Here is a 13,562-nt window from a genome sequence, read left to right as displayed (position 1 = left end):
CTCTAGATCCTTCACCAGCTTCACTGCACAAACCCAAGGACACGTTGAGCCACCCCCAGAGCCCCAGAGCCCACCACCACCTCAGCCCCCAGGGGCTTGGGCTGCTTTCTGGTGGAGGGAAGAGCAGCCAGTCAACCCTGGACACACTGAAGAGCTGCTCCACGCCCCCCTCACCCCCTGCAGCCAACTCCACCATTCCCCAAGCACCGACCCACTGCACTGCTTACACTCAACAGCTCCTTGCAGCTGGATCCTGCCTGGCTGAGGGGCCGGGGTGGCAGAACCAGCACACAGAGGTGTTGGCTGTCACCAAGCCCAGTGGGGCAGCAGGGGCTGGGGGGACCTCTGGCAGCTGCACCCCTCACCTCTCCCACCTCCCTCCCAGCTACGCGCTGCCCGGCCACACAGCAGGAGATGGCACCAGCAGCAGGAGTATCCTGCTTTAATCAGTTTGTGTTTAAGGTGCATCCTTTGGGGGGCAGGAGGGTGGTGAGAGACGTGCTCCTTGTGAACCGAGTGGTGCTCAGGGGAGTGTGCACATTCCAGCTCTCACCGAGGCCGAGGGGAGCGCCCAGAGCCCCGGCGGTGAGACCTGCCCAGGCAATGCTCTGGTAATCCCACCTTTAGAGCTGTTCTGGCAGGCAAGCACATCTGGTTTCATGCAGGAGTCCCGGGCTCACAGACTTCAGCAACTCCTCCCCATTTTTTTTCCCCGTGGGCATTTTATAGGTGTTAAATTAGGGGTTGCCTTGCCCTGGTTCAAAACGTTACGTTACCCAGAGCGTGGCTGTCCGTGGGGCAGCCCTGTCCCAGGGCACGATGCACACACTCAGCACCCACACAGGCACGAGGAAGAGGAGGCTGAAGCCTCAGGCTGGACTCTGTGACCAGTTTTGGAGGAAACCAGCTCTCTGTTCAGAGCATGGGCTTTACTCCCAGGCGCTTCCACATCAGCTGAGGGTGAGATGGAGACTAGGTGGTACTGCTGGAGTGCTTTGGGAGAGCTGCTCTTAAAAAAACACAGAAATAGTTCAGCAGTCAAGGTCTAAATACCAAATAATGCTTTACTTAGCTCTGAACTGGACCAGAACAGCTTTCAAGTAGAAGAATAAAGAGCACTAGGTCACATCAAAGGTAGCCAGGAGAGCGAGCACCAACCTAGCACTGGAAATTCTCATTGACTGGTCCACACTTTTCCAGTCACTTGTGGCTTTTAGCCCACTGTCAGTGGGCCTTGTCCTTCCCTCGTGACCAGCACCTAGCACGCAGGAGGCAAGACACAAATGTTATTCAAAGCTTCTTTCCTGTGGATAGAGCTCGAGCACCGTTTCTGTCTCATGGTTCCTTACTGACAATGAGGAAACACAAGATGTTCTGCAGACCCTGAAATGAAGTAAGTTTTTGAAGGGAGTGATGCCTTTTTCCAAGCATCTGTTTGAATTTCCTGCAGTGGTTCATGTCCAGTCAAGTATTTTCAACTACTATATCCAAGCATCTCTTGCTCCCTGTGTGCAAGACAGTAACACTGAAAAAGTGAAGAGGGAAAGACCTGTTAAATTCTGTAAATTGGATCAAGGCTGAGATGCAGGAATCACCTTGTGGCTCAGTGGTTGTTCCCCCCACCCCAACACTGAAAATCAACACAAAATCAGGCTCTGTCCATTTTACAAAAATAGCTCTGTGTGAGATTTAATGCCTGTCGCCATTGTACAGCTGTTCCAGACAAAAATCAACCTGCATATTTTATATCTAAGAACAGAACTCGGTGCCAAGTTGGAACATCCCATCTGAGCTTGAGTCTTGTTTGAATGAGTGTAGAAGGTCAGCTGGTGAAACCTGCCTCTAGCTTGTTAAAAACGTCTCTGGTAATGTCAAGTTTTCCCAACAATGATCCAGAAAAAAACCAAAAAAGACAAAAAAATAAAAGACTTCACACCAGAAACAGTAATTCCTTACAATACAGATAAGGAATATCTGTTCAGGTAATTAAAAAATGCACCAATGTTTCCAGGAACTATTAAGCAAAAATGGCTACTATTGAGTTATATAAGAAGGGAGCACCTACAGATTGGATCTTTTCTGCTTAATTTAATGAGGAAGCTAGAAAAGGATTTCTGCAGACAGAAGAACACCAGCAGCCTGATCCTGGTGAGGTTATCTTCATTACCTGGGAGTTCTGCAACCACAGGCAAAACGAGGTGAGTATTTCACCCTCTGGAGAGGCAAGCAGGCTGCATTTTGAGACTTCTTACATTACAGTTCTCCCTCCCAGAAGAGATTTGCGAAGCAGATGCTGAAACCATCTCCAGTCAAGACATCAATAAATAAAGTGGAGTGCCAGGACCCTGCCAGGACATCCTGACTTATGCTACAGCAGGAAAGTCTCTTCTTAAATCCCAGCATCAAGCGGTTCGGAGTAATTTCCACGTGATCCACACCCTGGGACGTGTGGCTTATTTTTGGTTCCTGTTCTCTCACACGTTTAGGACGTTCAGGTGGGATTCAGGAGATGAACTACACCCATTTCCCAGGAGTTCTGCACGTTGTCACAGGAGTCTTGCCAATGGAATCTTAAACTGAGGTCTGCTGCCACAGCACAGTGCTCAAGGATGACAGGACAGGATTTTAACTCATGGTGATTGAGCGTGGCTGTATTTTAGTCTTGAGGGTGGAGGTCTTGATTCAGAGTTGAGTTTCAGGACAGACAGCAGCACTGTTTATTAGCACTTAATTAGTCCAGTCTCACAGCAATTAGAAAAGACTCAAGTCGCTCTTCAAGTTAGTTTTGAGGACCAGAAGAACAGTGATGAAGTTGAAGTCTCCACCTCATGCCAGGCTGTGGGCTCAGCAGGGGGGAGATGTGGGGGTTCCCTGGGGTGATGGAAGGCAGCACGTGAGGTTGGGCACCCTTTAGTTGCGGGACTCTGAGGACGTGGGGCTGCGCACCGTGGACATCAGGTGGGACTTGTAAGTCTTGCTCAGGCCAGTCATCCAAAACTTGAGAAGCTTGACGTTGTCCTCCTCTGCAGCTCCCAGAATGCTCAGCAGCTTTTGGGTGTCCTCCTTGGGTCTGCTGTCCACTTTAGTGAATTTGAAGAGGACCTTCACTTTACTGCAGAGAGAAGAAAGTCCTGTCAGGATTGACTCGCACGTAGCAAACGGGGAAGGAGCTGACTGCAGCTTCTCTCAGTGCCTACTGCAACCAAATGTGAATAAAAGCTTCAAAAATATTCCCCAGAAGCTATACTCATGCTTTGAATGAAGTGGAGGGGAAGGAGAGCACAGGAGAAGGGGGCTTAGTTAGGGGGATTATCATTTTCAGCAGTAATAGGCATAATTCTAGTTTGGTTTTCCATCCTAGCAGAAAGTGAAACAATTAATTGTGACAGGCAGGAATCTCCCTGGGAGACACACCTGGTGCCCATCTGGCCTTCAGGTGAACTCACAGCACTGTCACGTTCCATGAGTCCTTTCACCTGACCCCCTGGTCTTCCTCTGTAACTGCTTGTGTCTGTGACACGCCGTGCCCGGAGGCGCAGCCAGGGCACCTGCGTGGCACGCTCCCTGCACTGGAACCCAGCACACACTGACTGCCCTCTGTGTGTTGGCACTCAGTCCTCACAAGGTACAGAAGTATTGCCATGGAGGTGGCACCTCCTGATGGGAGAGCTCGAGCACAAAGGTTAACAACTGCTGAAAGCCAAAAAAGAGAGTCAGGACCAGAGCAGAATTCCTCCTGTATTCTTAGCTCCCAATGGCAAAGCCAACGAGTCACCTGTCCACTAACCCCCATGAAGTGGTGGGTGCCTCACCACTGCACACTGAAGATTCAGCTGCAGAGGGAGCTGGGCCATCCTCTCTAGACCAGGTTTGCTCAGAAAGGTTGGACCAGATGATCCTTGAGGCCTGCTCCAACCTGGGACTCCGGGATTCTGGGATACTGCCCATCCTACCACAGAAGTTACCTGGCTACAAGTCTGTCCTGCACTCTGCTGCAGCTGTTCCAAGGTGAGTGCCAAAGCTGTTTCTCTGAAAGCAATGCAGCTGTACTTACTTCATCCACTCCTCCTTCAGGCAAACAAGGCACTGATCCACAACGTCTACAGAAAGGTTCTGGTTGGTCAGAGCAGCTTCAATCTTGTTTAAGATTGTAGGGCCAACTACAGGATCAGAAAGAGGGGAAAAGAGTGAGAAAGAGGAAAGGCAAGCTGTAGGTCACCTGCTTACACCTTTACTAGTCACTGTTGGCAAAGACTAGTTCACAAGTTCTGTGACCTAGGCCTGAACACCTGCTGGAACTACAGCAAAGAAGATGCCTTTGATCCACTCTTACTCTGTTCAGGAGCACTCATCTGCACTCATTTTTCACCAGTACTTTGGTCTGGTGCATTAATTCAGCTTCTTCTATCTGCAGAAAGTTTCACTATTAATAACAGCACAGCCAATTTCAATACAGAATTTGTCTTGATTATTTCACAGAAATGATCTTCCTCAAGTCAGTAAGAGAGTTACCTGTTCTACAAGGTGGAAGATAAACCCTTGCTGACATTCTGCTGTTTCTAGTGCTGTATCAGAAGCTTTTTGTTTTCATAACTATGTATTTTATAATCTCTATGCTCTGTACAACACACATATATAAACATAAACCTTCCATTTTGAGGTCTCCACTTAGTCTTAATCTAATATGCTTCTTGTTAGGGGCAGTTCCAGGATACTTAGTAAAAAAATAAACCAACAACCAACCCAAGGCACTCCTTTCCTGGACCACTTTTTGCAATTCCCTAGAAGGCTTTTTTCCCTCAGCAGTCCACACCTTAGTAAGTTTGATGCTATGGTGGAGAAAAGACCTTTCAGTGATTATTTGTTGCCCAGAAGCTTCTGGACATGCCACTGGTTGGGTGGGAAGCTGAGTATTGTAATTATACATGTGGGATCTACAACAGGAAGAGCACAACAGAGGGTGTAAGTCTCTGCTTTGCATTGCAGCTGTACCTTCAGAGGACAGAGCAGGGAGGATTAGTCACCTGCCATGTCTTTGGAGACAGTGAGGGCAGTTTATATCAATTAAGACTTCCAGGAAAACATGAGACCTGACTCAAATCACACCTAGGTGCAAGTGTTCAAGTCCTTGAACAAAGTAGGCCAAAAAACCCACAACCAAACAAAAATTCACAAAGGAAAAAAGAAAAAAAAAATGTCTGGGCATTTCTGTATCAGTCATACTTGTCTGCCAAGCAGAAGATGGGAGACAAGTAATGTCATGGTCTTAAAAGCCAGACTTACTCAAAATACTCAAGTGTTCCAGGATGGGAGGAATGTACATTGTCCATCCATAATGTACATTATGGATTACAAAATAATTTCCCCATAAGTGTTCCTACCCCACAGAATTTGTTTCTCGTTTCTGGAATTAAATAAGCAAAATGCTGATTTGATAGAACAAACCCTTCATAGTTAAACACTGTGGTAAACCTCAGCTTAAATGGCAGCACCCCAGCTGTACACTGACCTGGCTTCTATTCACCCTTCCTGCAGGGCCAGCAGATGACAGTTAAAAAAAAGATGACAGCACAAAGAAGAGTTAAAGATCAAGATGCTCTTCTAACCTCAGGGATACAGGTTCTTTCTGCTTCCAAATCACCCACCTCTGTCTGCTGCAACGGGGCTTCCACTGGTGACCAGGAACTCGTACTTGTTGAGGGACTGCTCATCATCAAAGAGAGCTGGGTACAGGCTGGAGCGGGCAGCCGTGCGGACCTCCACGAGGACTGCAAACTCTGCAGCAACAAGAGCCCAAAAGAACATTGACTGTCCTCACCCAGATTTAAAAACACAGCTACAGGCTCTGCTGTGAGACAGCACAGCCCTGTCAGCTTATGGCTGGCCTGGTGTTAACCCTTCCTCCACAGGAACCAGGGCTGTCAGTGGTGCCTTCACCAGCCATGTCTGACAGGGGTTGCTCTGAGGTGGTCTCATGGCAGATGGGATGGGTCAGTGCTGTCAAAGCAGCTGTCACACCTTTCAACTACTATCAGGCAAGGATACGGGGGGAAAAACTGACCTGGTACAGGTTTTAGTACATGCAGCATTGTTATAGGCTTCGTATTTCATTTTTAAAAAATCAAAAATCATCTTGAGTCCTTTAAGTAAGGTGGTAGGGAAGGGAGAGGGCTCTGCAACAGGTCCTCACCTGATGAGAGGATGTGGTTGGGGATCTGGACGTGGGGGCTGAGCCCCAGGAAGTTGCAGCGATACGCCTCCTCGTACTGCTGGCTGTGGGGGATGATCCGCACGCAGCCCACCGGCAGCATGGTCTGCAGGAGGGAGGGACATGTCAAGAGAAACACTGGAGAGGAACCAAAAAAGTGCAGTTTTCTCCCTGACTTAGAATCACAGAATGGTTGGGGTGGGAAGAGCCCTTCAAGGTCATCTCTTCCAGCCCCCCTGCAGGGACAGGGACATCTGCAGCTAGAGCAGGGTGCTCAGAGACACCTCCAACCTCCCCTGGGATGGTGCCAGGGATGGGGCAGTGACCACCTCTCTGGGCAGCCTGGGCCAGGGGCTCACCACCCTCAGTGTCAAACATTTCTTCCTTCTACCCAGTCTAATCTCCCTCTTTTAGTTTAAAACCATCACTTCCAGGTCAGTCTTGGAGATGCTCTTGACTAGGGGGATCAGAAATATCTCTGTCAGCTTAAGAGACCATGCAGCTGCTGAGGACAAGAAAACCATCCAAAGGTGGGGGGGATTTTTTTTTAGATTCTTTTTGTTTGTGTCCCTGCCTGAAACCACATCATTTAACACATATTCTCCCCATGATTACATGTCAGAGACAGGCTGGACTATGACAGAAATAGAGGTAAAAATATGCAGTGAGGAAACAAAGGAAAAGGTTTCTACCCGTAGCACGTCGAAAGCTGACTGGACAAGATCCATATCTCGAGCCTTCCAGATGACCTGGTTCCCCATCAGGACATGCCAAGCCAGCATGCGGAATGCTGATGCCCCAAGAACCTGAAAAAAAACCCCAAACAATCCAACATTCTGCAGTGGTTATGAAAATCTGGGAAACGTCCAGTTTGCCCTGTCAAAAATGGAGCTGTCCCATTAAAAAAAGAATGGCTAGAACTGAAACATAAAAATTGAGCTGGTTTTGTGCACAGAGTAAAAGCTCTAAACCCCAGCACCACAGTCAAGTATCTCTCTGACAGGTGCAAAAGGCATCAGAGTGTCACACAAAGCAATAGTCACCCCCATCTATGCTTCCAAGAACAAACAGTAGCTTCCAGGAATAAACAACACACCTCATCAATGATCCAACTCAATACCAAGCCCCCTAAAGAGAACAAGTTTCATGTCTCCATTACTCCAAACTCTTCAGGGCTCTGGCTATATACTACAGCGTATTTTAATAGCTTCAAGCATGCCAAATGAAGAGAAAGTAGAACAAAAGGAGGCTAAAGAAGATAAAAATGAAAAATATAGGAGGAGATTTGTCAGCAGTGTCCAGGAAAACAAGCTGGTGTGCAAGAGATTGTGGGTCAAATGCACTGAGCCCTCCTCCTCAGGCAGGTAACTGGAGGTGCTGGAGAGAAGCCAGGTCTCTAAAGAACTCTTTGTTTACTTTGTAAATTATTTTTCACCCCTCTGAGACACTTTTGTTTCAAGCAAATAATACTTGGCTTTGAAGAAGCTGCACGACCTCTGTGTTAAATTACTGGCACTGCTCTTGGGAAGAAGAAAAGTGCAGAATTTGAGAGAAATCAGCAGGTCCCACCCCACATGATGGATGATCAGCAGAGGCCCATGTGATCCTGGAGGAAGGGAGTGTCCTCAGAGAGGCAGCCAACACCATGTCCTAGCTGTGCAGGCACTGTGCTGAGCACAGAACCAGGAAAGAAGTGCAGGCTGCAGGAAATAAAAGTATCTTCTCCAAAACCATTAACAGGAGGAGAGGATTTTATTAGCTTGGGAATTCAGTGTCAGAGCAACTGTGCTCCTTGCTCACCTGTCTCATGTGCCTGAGTGAGCGAAAGACAGACAACCTCCTGTGAGCTACATTCCAGCTGCTGCAGTCTGCTATCAGAGAGGCTTCAGGTGAGCACTTGGAGAGCTCCTGCCCTTCCACAACATCTGGCTGGGGAGAAGGCTTCTCTTCTTCCTCAGAGCCATCCCAGCCTTCCGACTCTTCTTTCAGGTCTAGCAAAAAAAGGTAGAGTGGTCATAAAAATTGCTGCTCTCTAGGAATGGAACTGCCTCAGAAGTGCCTACACAGGCTGCAGCCACTCCAGTCTGGCTGTGGGTGGGAAGACAGAGCTCAGAAGGCAGTGACTGAAAGTGCTATCATCACAGACACGCCTGAAGTGTTAATGAAGTTTGTTAATTCACAAATAAGATAACCACTGAAGGGTCAAGAAGGAATTTTCATCTTCTACAGAACACAGTCACACCTTTCAGCCAGCTACACATTCTCTAGTCTTGTTTTAAAGGTCATGGCCAAAGCTTTGAGGCAGGTTTTGTAGATTCTAGTCTAAATGGATTAATAAGATAATTCCAGAAAAAATTAGGATCCTTCAATTTTAGAAATTTTGTAGAAAACAAACAGACCAAGAAGTCCACATGTGACTGCAAATTCTTCTGGCTATAGAGACTCACTGAGAGGGCCAACCCATCCAGAGAGAACAATAAGCACAATGATGCAACACTCCTACTCAAGTGACAAACACCATGTGTGCCTGCAGAGCCCATGAGACACTCCTGTCAGAGTCATCTCCACAGGGTAGAGAGCATCAGCTGCTGCAGAGACTACCACCAAGGGGAAGTCAATGAGAGATGGCTGCACTTGTGATGCTGATGGAGGGACTTGGGTGTTTTACCATCCAAAGCATTCTTGGAGGGTCATCCAGCTCTGGAAACTTCTATCTCACCTGCAAGTTTTTCCATCTGAACAAGGGTGTCCTCTGTTGGTGCTCCCTCCAGGAGCTTCTCTGTCAGTCGGCTGCCACAAGCTTTCAAAAGCCTCGAGACATTGAAAGAAACAGAAGTAGAATCATTTTGGTCAGAAATGACCCTGAAGATCATCAAGTCCAACCATTAACCTAATACTGTCAAGCCCACTGCTAAACCACGTCCTTCAGCACCACATCTACAGTCTTTTAAATCCCTCCAGGGACTGGGACTCCACTGGGCAGCCTGGTCCAGGACTTGACAACCCTTTCAGTGAAGAAGTTCTTCCTAATCTCCAGTCTAAACCTCCCCTAAGAAGTGTTCATTAAGCCTGCTTGCTAGGTGCAAAAACCCAGCAAGAATTCGGTGTGATGAGCTCAAAAAAAAATACAACCCCAAACCAGTTTGTGTTTCCTTCCAACACATCTCTGCTTTCCTCAGTGTGGTAACTGTCACCACATCTCCCAACTGTTGCCACCCGAGGCCACCAGCAGGCCCACCACTGTGTGATTACCTCGTGCAGAGTATCTATCCAGTGCTGCAACCCCCTCTGTGGCACCTTTCCAGGGAAGTCAAGCAGGCAAGGCAGGCACTGGAGCAACTGGGCTCCCACTGTGCCAAGCAGCTGCACCACCCATGCTCCTATCACAACACATGGGCACTTCCAGGTGAGGCATCACTGTGAATCTGAGGTACAACTCACTGCAGGTAGGAGTATCTCCTCTTGCTTTCTTCCATACTTACTTTGACATTGCAAAGCTTTCCCCTTGGACAGATGTGGCTTCTGTCAGCAGCCACATGAGCAGCTTTACCTCACAGCAACATCATTTTTTTTTGTCCTAGAGGCAACTCAGACTACTTAGCATACTCCACCTTCACAGAACCATCAAATGCTTTCAGTTGGGATGGACCTTTCAAGGTCATCCAGTCCAACCCCCTGCAGGGAGCAGGGACATCTGCAACTAGAGCAGGGTGCTCAGAGACACCTCCAACCTCCCCTGGGATGGTTCCAGGGATGGGGCAGCGACCACCTCTCTGGGCAACCTGGGCCAGGGGCTCACCACCCTCAGTCTCAAAATTTCTTCCTGCTATATCACCTAAATATCCCTCTTTTAGTTTCAAACCATCCAACTTTCTGACCTTTGAAGTACTGAAAGACCTCAAGAAGGTCTCCCTGGAGCCTTCTCTTCTCCAGGCTACTCATTACCAACTTACTACCTCAAGAACAAAACCTCAAATTCCATTTCCCCTCTTTCAGAATACAGCAAATTCTCTTCACGAGGGAGCTGTGGAAGCTGGGAAGATGAGGGGCATTACCAAGCAAAGGAAGTGTGCAGACAAGCCCAGAGGTTCTCGTCGTTGGTGAGGGAGGTTAAGGAGCGGGCAGCGTTGCCGTTGCGCTGGTGCAGGAAGGGGGTGAAGGCTGTGTTCATCCTCTGGGCACGCTGAGGGCACCCGTACTGCTCTGCTTCAAACACCTACACCACACAAAGAAGGGCAGTATCAGAGAATGAACAAGATAAAATGCTTACAGAAAGCTGAGCCAAAAAAAATACCCAGCACAAATATGAAAAGAGAGCGTTGCGCCATCCCAAATATATGGGGAGTTAGGGAAAAAGAGAGGGAAGGGAGATTTTATTCTTTGATTCACTAAAATTATCATGAAGTAACACTTGTGTTCCAAAATCATTGTCTTCAAAACAACTTCAGTTACTTCAGGCTAGATGAAGCTTTGAGTAGCTTGATCTAGTTGGAGATGTCCCTGCTTATTGTGGGGGCTTGGACTAGATGAACTTTGGAGGTCCCTTCCAGCCCAGACATTCTAGGATTCTGTGAAATTTCTAACAGAGCTGTTGTCTAGCAACTAGATCTGTGGAAAATGTTAGGACTGGCTTAAAATAAGAAGCACCCTCCTGCACCCCCCAATTCACACTGTCCTCTCGTCCCTTGTGTCAGCCTTAATGAGCACCCTGGCTGCAATCAGCTCTTTGGCTCAGCTCTAAATCAACTATGACAATGTTCTACTAACGCTGATTAAACGCTCGCTGTGCAGGGACCTACCTTAAGTGCTTTGCCCTGAAGCTCATCAATGATGCCTCTGATTTTGCCCAACAAGAAAGGCCAGGAGTTGATGAGGTAAATGCGGTCCATCATGATGGTGATGATGCTGTACCAGCGCTGGAAACCTCGAGCCAGGCTGTCTTTGATAAAGAAGGTGTGGCTGAACACAAAACCATGCTGCTCATCTCCAAAAAAAATAGGGCCTTCCCGTCCAGGGCAGACCTGAAGGGAGGGACAGGTCCACACCAAAGCAGGTAAGTACATCACTCAGCTGAGACATTCATAAACTGAATAAAGCTTCCTGCTCTTTAACACACACTTGGTGGCTAAAACAAGACTTTTTTAGGCAACTATTCAAACCCCAGAGTCAGACCTCCAGAGGTATCCTACAAAGACTACAAAACCTTCAATTCAACTGTATTTTAAGAACTGAGCTTTATTCAACCATGATACTATTGAGAATCATTAAGGTTGGAGAAGACCTCTAAGATCATCAAGTCCAACCACCAAACCAACACTACCATGACCACCAAACCATGCCATGAAGTGCCTCCCACATCCACAATTTTTTGAACCCCTCCAGGGAGCACCTCCCTGGGCAGCCTGGGCCAAGGCCTCACCACTCTGCCAGAAAAGAAATTCTTCCTAATATCCAATCTAAGCCTCCCCTGGAGCAACTTAAGCTCATCTCCTCTTTTCCTATCACTAGTTACTTGGGAGAAGAGACTCCACAAGGGACTTTGTTGACCCAGGCACACCAATAGTCATTCATCTGTAAGATTCTCCCTACACTTCTGTGAGATGCTGCATGTTAATGGTCCACAAAAATCAAATATTTCTTGGTTCTCAGCAACAGATTCCAATGTTTTTTTACAAAAGCAATTTATCTAACAAAGAAAAACCATAAACAGATAGGAGTGAAAACAAGAAAGGGAAACTTCGGTCTCACAAGGTGAGAGGAAGGAACCCGTGAGGTTACTGGAAGTCAACCCTAAAAAATCCCATCAATCCCAGAGCAAACAAATTTGTGTGTCTGCCTTTCCACCCCCACTCCCTCCTCGTTCCAGGCTGCACCAGGAGCAGCACAGTGCCATCCTGGCTGTGAAGGGCACCACCAGGTCTCCCCCAGGAGTTACCTCGCAGCTCAGGCTGCGGACACAGGCCTGGCGCACGATGCTGAAGAGCTGGGGGTGGTTGGGGTGCTGGTGACTGACGTACTTGATGGAGGTTTCCTTGTCGTGGCTGACGTAGCCAGGATGTCCTCCTGCAAGAGAGCGGCAGCCCTGAAGGCAGAAAAGCAAATCCAGCCATAAATGAGCATGCAGTTACCCAAGGACTCCAAAGGGCTCTACGTGTTCCCTTCAAAACGCAGGGGAATGTTATTTACACCTATAGACAGGAACACAAATACTCAGGAGACAAGAAAAGCAAGGCAGGGTCAGGATCTGAACCCAGCTCCTCACCCAGCTCCTCCTAACAGCTGGTTAGGCCAGTTGATTTCACAGCTTTGGCCCATAACACACTAGGAAATAAATAACACATACTTCAGAACAAGTACTAATAGGAAACAAGGATGAGAACCACAAAGAACATGCATTTTCTCTATTGTTTAAGTTGCTTCTGCATTTTTTTTTCTGTTTCTTCACCAATACTACTTTTAAAATTAGTATTAATAAGTTATTAGACCTAATCTAATCAAGCAAATGCTTTTCAGTGATGAGGAAGGCATTTCTCAGCCACAACAGAATCACAGGGCTCCAAAACACCTCAAGACACCATCTTGTCAATATCTATATGCTCAACAACAGTTTCTTCATCTTTTTGTCATGAATCATTACAGTTTATGAGGACTTGGGGATCTTCTGCTCCTGGCAGTCAAGTACAAAAAGAGCACACCTCACATATTTGGTTTTTTTTCTCTCCTAAACGACACAATTTGCATTAGAGAACCCAGGAGCACACCTCACATATTTGTTTCTTTTTCTCTCCTAAATGGCACAATTTGCATTAGAGAACCCAGGAGCCCTTTGGTGAAGCCACTGATCCACACACTTGCCTCACACATGTCTGACTTCTTTGGCCCTGGACTGCTGGAGTCAGCGCTGGCACCTTCTGCCGGGCTGTGCGAGCGGATCCGGCTGCTCATCTGAATGCCACCCTCCTCCTCCTCGGCCTGCTCATTCTGCCCAGAGAGGTCCCCGCTGCTGGCGCCCTGGGGCAGCGGCGAATGGAGAACCTCGGTGCAGAAAAGGGTGCGAGGCCCGTGGAGCTCACAAAAATGGCAGAGGGCAACAATAGCATTCATAGTGAGAGCTCAGCACATGTGTCAGGCGTCCTGCAGGCAAGGGAGACAACGCACAACATCAGCACGGCGGGTAATAAAGCAGCTCTTAGGCCTGACTGGGGTCAGCCCTGCTCTACACCCCTCTGGCAGCAGCTCAGCCTTAAGCTCAGGCTAAGGAGCCAGCACAAAGCCGTCACGGGGTGACCGGAGGGGTCACTTCGTGCCCTGCTGGGCGGGACTAGAGCAGCCAGACCCCCGCGCCAGGCTCCCT

At 48.0% G+C, this 13,562-nt stretch overlaps 1 protein-coding gene across 1 annotated transcript; it reads right to left on the bottom strand.

Moving 5' to 3' along the window:
- Positions 1–2,700: 2,700 nt before the first annotated feature.
- Positions 2,701–13,341, bottom strand: FLCN (folliculin). Its single transcript, XM_008946072.1, has 11 exons — positions 13,064–13,341; positions 12,144–12,290; positions 11,008–11,229; positions 10,264–10,424; positions 8,928–9,019; positions 8,009–8,199; positions 6,901–7,014; positions 6,191–6,314; positions 5,646–5,777; positions 4,055–4,160; positions 2,701–3,112 (listed from the first exon to the last, which is right to left on the bottom strand). Exons 1-11 carry the CDS (start codon positions 13,310–13,312, stop codon positions 2,911–2,913), a joined length of 1,740 nt encoding a protein of 579 aa, XP_008944320.1. The 5' UTR covers positions 13,313–13,341; the 3' UTR covers positions 2,701–2,910.
- Between the last annotated feature and the right edge of the window lie 221 nt (positions 13,342–13,562).

This window comes from Merops nubicus, unplaced genomic scaffold, assembly GCF_000691845.1.
Source record: "Merops nubicus isolate BGI_N331 unplaced genomic scaffold, ASM69184v1 scaffold20398, whole genome shotgun sequence".
NCBI classification, from domain to species: domain Eukaryota; kingdom Metazoa; phylum Chordata; class Aves; order Coraciiformes; family Meropidae; genus Merops; species Merops nubicus.
The sequence above is the reverse complement of the archived record's forward strand: the minus strand, read 5'-3'. Positions and strand labels throughout refer to the sequence as shown.

Excerpts from the sequence above, each read along its gene's own strand:
- FLCN (XM_008946072.1), bottom strand. The coding sequence starts at position 13,312 with ATGAATGCTATTGTTGCCCTCTGCCATTTTTGTGAGCTCCACGGGCCT. Across the intron at positions 5,778-6,190 it reads CAACCACATCCTCTCATCAG|AGTTTGCAGTCCTCGTGGAG; the intron begins GTGAGGACCTGT and ends TTGTTGCTGCAG. Across the intron at positions 3,113-4,054 it reads CTGAAGGAGGAGTGGATGAA|TAAAGTGAAGGTCCTCTTCA; the intron begins GTAAGTACAGCT and ends TTCTCTCTGCAG.